General features: G+C 32.2%; 1 protein-coding gene across 1 annotated transcript; it reads right to left on the reverse strand.

Annotated features, from left to right (window-relative positions):
* Nucleotides 1–5,649: 5,649 nt before the first annotated feature.
* Nucleotides 5,650–6,464, reverse strand: LOC121173149 (uncharacterized). Its single transcript, XM_041007217.1, has 5 exons — nucleotides 6,337–6,464; nucleotides 6,160–6,264; nucleotides 5,989–6,061; nucleotides 5,802–5,897; nucleotides 5,650–5,724 (listed from the first exon to the last, which is right to left on the reverse strand). The coding sequence occupies exons 1-5, from the start codon at nucleotides 6,462–6,464 to the stop codon at nucleotides 5,650–5,652; spliced, it is 477 nt and encodes a 158-aa protein (XP_040863151.1).
* Between the last annotated feature and the right edge of the window lie 34 nt (nucleotides 6,465–6,498).

Raw genomic sequence — 6,498 nt, forward strand, 5'->3', positions numbered from 1 at the left:
GTTGACCTTTCTATGATGAATTTATGGAAACTGTCATAGAAATTTCATTTTCTATGATGATTTTCAAAAAAATCTATCATAAAAGTATGGGTCATTTTTTATTTATGAAAACATAACATATTTTATGATGATTTTAAAGCCATCATGAAAAACCATTCACATTTAACCGTCATGGAAAGTCCTACAAAACTATCTTCAAAGGCTTTATTTGTAGTAGTACGAGTTGACTTTTAAAATTATGATATTCTCTTTCATTGGTCTCATTATATATATTGTCCTATAATTTGAATATTTGTAAATAATATAATTTATTATATTAACGCAACTCTATTAATGCTAATAATTGAGATGCATGAACAATAAATACAAAATTAAATAAGACCACAATTTATGCACACGTTACAAAAATGCAAACTTAAATATTAGGTTAAATTTTTTTATTCTATTACTAATTTAATCATATTTATAAGACAAAATGGCATTTACAAAAGTGCCCTTACCTATTTCGTTTATATATATATATATATATATATATATATATATATATATATATAAAAGGTAAAAGGATAAAGTTTTCTTCCAATACTACCCACCAATCCCTTTTTATATATATAAAGATTACCAACAATTAATTAGTATAATTTTAAGACATTTGCATTAGGAATAATCAAATAAATTCATTCTCTATAGAATTTAGTAAGTGAAATTAGTGAACAATTGTTCCTTCAATCATCAGCAGCATGTGGCCATTTAAGACCAACATGGGGATTCAAATACTATACATTAAAGAACATTATGATAAATTAAGCACGGACTTGACTTGCTCCTCTAGCCCTGGAAGGGAGTGCTTGTCGTCATAACCATACGCCAATTGTATCATACTTGCAGCATTTAGTGAGGCTTTAGTGAATGAAGAATGGAATATGGGCACCAAACAGACACTCTTGGTTGAGGCTCTTCCATGCATCGGAGATCTTATTCCTGACCCTCTCTCTTGCTATTCTCATCGTGTAGTCTGGGTGATTCCTCATGAGACAATTCACGTATATATGATCCATCATTGCCTGGTTGATTCTCATCCTTTACATATGCACAATAACAGTTATATAATTAATAATTTTAGTATCAAACATAATATTTCCTATTATCTTTTATATAAGAAAAAAATTACTATTTAATTAATAGCAATAAAAATAGTTATGTTAGTTTTTTATTTATTTAATCAATGCTGTCACAAATTTAAATTTTATTTCTAAAATACCTCTAAAATTAAATAGTTTAAGTAGTTGCTATATAATTAATGACATTACGCATACCTCTAAATTAAAATTTTCACACCATAGACTGTAGTTTATACTGTTATGGTTAATAACTGAATCCACTTATATAGATAATATAATATATAGATATGCCCAATCAATAAATTAAGAATATAAATTAAAGGAAATTAGTAATTATGAAGATTTCATATAATTAGAACAAAAGAAATATCCTCATTTATTTTATTATTTCTTATATAACAAGTGGCAGTATCTTTTATCTCTTTAAACAAATGCCTTATTTGTAAGGGTCTAACTTAGTTGAAAATGATACATAATTTATAAATTTCTCAATTTTCGAATTCCACGGATAAAAAAAAGTCTTATTTAGTTATTTAGTTCTTTAACACATTAGGCATGCTTACTTTGAGTAATTAAAAAGAGGAGGGTATTGGCATGCTTTTTTTTTTTACCCAATGAAGTTAACAATATATAGTACTCATAAAATCTCTTTATCCTTTCATTTCCCAAGTCATCCCAAAGTCGCAGAATTGTTGCCGGGAAGAAATGATGCCAGAGGTTCAGTCTATGATCTTCACATTTTCCTCAGTTAATCCATGACCCAATTGAAAGAAAGTGTGAATCATCGCAATATGCACTCCAGAGCTTACTATCCCATTCTTTAAGTATTCTTCAGCAGTGGGCAAGTTCCCGGCCAGAGGCAAACCATTTTGCTTGAACTAGGAAGGCTTCGAACAAACTCTTCCACTGCAGGAAAATGGATAATCTAGATAGTATGAGTAAAGTTAAATAAAGTGCTTAATATGGAAAGAAAAAGTAAAATAAATCAAGGAAATATAATGAACCAAATTTCTTACCTAAAGAGCCAACTTACTAAAACATTGCCTCATCTACTTTCTCTAAGTGGTTATTATTATTGTTGGGAAAAACCTCTCACTGACGACATGCATCAAACATATGCGACACGCCCAAACCACGCCACATATAGAAAAAGAAAAGAATTCTGTATGTTTTTTTCCACGAAAGTTAGCATCCGTTTATTTTTGGTCATTTAAAGTTTTTTTTTTTCAATTTTAATCCCTGCAAATTTACATTTTTTGAATTTTGATTCCTAACAAATATTTTGCTTATTCTTAATCTTGTAAATTGTATTTTTTTTTTATTTTGGTCCATAAGCTCTAATTTAGGGAGATTATAAAAAAAAAAAGAATCTTAAAGAGACTAAATTAAATTAAAAAAAAAAACATAAACTTACAAAACAAACTAAAAATGAACAAAATAAAACTTACAGAAAAAAAATTGAAAAAGTATTAACATACATAAGCCAATAAAAAAAGACATCGATTTAAGACTATTTGACACCTTTTATTTGTGTTTAAAAAACATATATCAACAAATATTCATTATGTCAAATAATATATTAAAAGTTTTCCTCACAAACTTGGGAAAAACTCTTTCCATTAGATTTTGTTGGATAAATTTATAAAAACTTTCTTGTTATAAGTTTTTTGACAAATTTTAATGACCTTTCCCATTACAAAATCAACTCTCACTTAAGTGATTTCTTTTCTCTTTATATATAAAGGCCCCCTTTTTTTTACAGTGATCATGAATGATTCCATTCATGAATATGATTAAGCGTGTAATTAAATTGTACCACCTCTCATGATACATTTTACTACTTCAATTTCCACTCATTTGAAATAATATTACAAATGAATTCATTTTCCCAAAACTTACAAACTAAAAAAATCTCATTTTTACCTTAAATAAGTTTTAACAATTTATAAGTTTCAGAATTTAAAATTAAACTAACACAACTACAAAAAGAAGCTTCTACATCGGTTGAAAACCGGTATCTACGACGGGCCCCACACCGTCTTTGTTCCAGATGTCGTTGTATGTCGACAACAACAACATCGGTCATCCTAGGACCCGTCTTTGTAATGCAAGAATACAACGCCAGTGGCTATAAAAGAATAGACGTTATAAAAAAGGATTCAACGACGCACATATTAGACAACCCGTCGTTGTTTTGGTCCATTTCAACGTCGGGTTAGCAAGACTCGTCGTTGTTGTTGTCCATATCAACGTCGGGTACGCATAACACCCGTATTTGTTTTGTTTCCTGTCAACATCGGTGGCGGGCTCACCACCGACGTTGTTTGGTAGTATGTCAACGTCGGTGGTGAGGACACCGTCATTGTTCTTTGAGGTTTCAACGACGGTGGCTCGAGCACCCGTCGTTGTTGGTAAATAAGGCTATAAAGACGGGTTTTCATAAGGATCGTCGTTGAAGTATTTTGCCTGCTCACAAAATTTGGGTTATACCATTCAAATTTCAAAAACAAAGCTACATTTATATACAACAAACATATATAAATACATTTAAAGGATAAATAACACAATCATGCATCAACCAAAAGAAAAGGGATATCGACGGTGACACTCACAGTGAGAATGTTATAGGTGGTTCAAAGTTCATCAAAGCCTTTCATGCATGCATTGTTTATATATATGAAAATAAAACAAAACCAGAAAGGGTATATATATATATAATTACCACTCGAGCCAATAAGCAAAGGGAGCAATGGACACAGTAGCAAAGAGTTGTCGATAAGCAACAAGGACAAGAGGGCTCATTCCAGATTCTATTGCAAGCATTTAAGTAATGTTCATCACTGCATAGACCAATTGCACAAGAACCATTAAGAGGAATGCACGTAGACCGACACCCATATTAATTGTCTCTTTCTCACCCCTCAGTCTTAATTTGAACTTTGGAGAGAGTGTTGTATGTGATGAATGAAATGCATGAGAGTGATGAAGTAACTTATAACTAGTTGATTCCAGTCATGTGCATGTCAACAAAATTTAATGATGCTTCTGATAGAAAACAAGGCAGCAAGTAGGGTTCACCGCGAATATTGAGAAGATAGATAGAACATACATGTATACAGCTGCGTTGAACCATTGCTATTCATAGAAATTGTTACTAGTCTTCTGTGTTGGGCCAAAGATCAAATTTGCATCCTTTCAGGCCAAGCAGAATTTAACCTTCGTGCAAAATCTTCCACTTCCCTACAAGAAAAGAAACAAAGTCATCAAATGCAACATAAAAGACAAAACAAAAAAAATAAACCACTCAACAATTAGCTGACAAGATTATCCTCTTTCATAGGTTATATTTTGATATCACCATTCCACAAGTTGTCAACTAAAATTAAATAAATGAATGAACTACTACATAAGACAAATGCAGCACGCTCAACACTGAATTCAATTAAGCAAGACTCCTCTTGATTAATAATATTTTAAATGGAATGCAATCAATGAAACATGCACTAAACCAGTCAGGAAGATTCTGCATTTCATCAAATGACGATATTAATTGCATGCAGCATTCAAAATATGAGAATTTCACCCAACTGCTTTAGCACTAATTACCTGAGCATGTGACAAACTCCTCAAGAACTCTCTTTAATCATATTTTTCATCCCCTGGTCCCTTCCCTTGGAATCCCTGCAATCTCTTTAATCATAATAATGATAATATCAACCAAAATATTATTAGACTGAAAAAATGACACTAACAGTTGATATAATGTATGCCTAGCTGATCAATTCAACAATTCATGTAAGCCTAGCTAATCAAATTTTATAACTAGAACATTTTTCAGTTTCATGTATTAAGTTATAGTTCATGAATCCACAAACAAGGAGGAAACACACCTCTTCAATGCTTGTGCTGCTAGTCACTTTGCTGCTACTGAACTTTAGGAGCGGAATCCAAGCAAAAGCAAGGTCAAATGATAATATCATCTGCTCAAATGATAAAATCACTTATTATGGTAGATAATCCACATGTTGAATAACTAGTCTTCAACCCAAATTTAGGTATATAATAAACAAACAACAACAAAAGATTATCTCCATTACCTTCAAAATAACACTTGAGGCAGATTCAACCAAAATCTCCAGCCCAAGGTAGCCATCAGTCATGCAAAAACAATGATACCCTGCACAGGAAATCTTATTAGTTATTAGCATGTACCTCTACCAAGCAACCATCCAATGACTGTGGACACTTCATTTGTTCACTTAACTGCTGCAGTGGCAAGCTTGGTGGTACTATAGCTGCACTAAATTGTTGCTGTGGTAATCAAATGCAGATGCAATGCAGTAGAAGGGGGTAAAGACAATATATTACTACAATTATATGAAATTGAGAAGATAATACTAAGAATAGAATATTAGTAGCATGACCGAAAATAAAATAGCCGCTGTGTCAAATAACATAACAATTGTCTCAAATACAGGGAAAAAAATACTCCAACGCCATCATTAGCCGTTTTGACTTATTGCTGTCTTTAAAAAAAATGTTGCCCATTTCTTTCGAATTGTGGTGATGATGCGATGTCCAACGGTGTGTCATTAGCAAACCACTGCAAGTATTCATAATTGTAAGTTAGTACTGCAAATATAAAAATTCAGTTCCAATTGTATTGAAGTTTATGCATACCATGGACCAATCACTCTTTATGTCGCTGGCTATGATGTTCCAGATCCAATGCATTATGTAATATCCACATTCATAACAGCCGGTTTGAACGTGACTCTACATATGGAAAACATTTGAACATCGTATACATTACATAAGTTCATGACTTAACTAGACAACACTAACACATGGTACATAGCTGACTTACCTTTACTTCAATCCACTTTGGTGCAACTGCCTTAGTTTCAGGAGACAAGGTCTTCTTCAATTTTGTCATTACACTGCTTTTAAAAAACCACATCAACGCATATACAACAAAATGTCAATCAATAATGACCACTAAAGAAGGCTTGCAAAAAGTTATATGGTATGAGATAACCTATTAATTGTAGCTTTGATATGCATATCAGGTTTCCTACGCAAAGAACAGAACCAAACAACAACATGTTGCCTAGGACACAAAATTATGAGTTGCCAATGTTCCCTGCATGTCATTCACATTAGATACGTATACACCCAAACATCATTTGAAGTATGTTTGTTAAATAGCACTTACTGATGGAAGTAAGGTCCAATGTACACCTCTCGGTCAGATTCCTTAAGCCATCTTTCAAGATATTGTTCGCATTCGCTGCGTCTATCCTTTGAACAAACCAACGACTGTGGCTCAAGGAATGCATACATGAAACTTGACTGAATATCTGACTCCACTCATGAA

The sequence above is a fragment of the Glycine max genome, chromosome 12 (assembly GCF_000004515.6).
Source record: "Glycine max cultivar Williams 82 chromosome 12, Glycine_max_v4.0, whole genome shotgun sequence".
In the NCBI taxonomy this organism is placed as follows: Eukaryota; Viridiplantae; Streptophyta; class Magnoliopsida; order Fabales; family Fabaceae; genus Glycine; species Glycine max.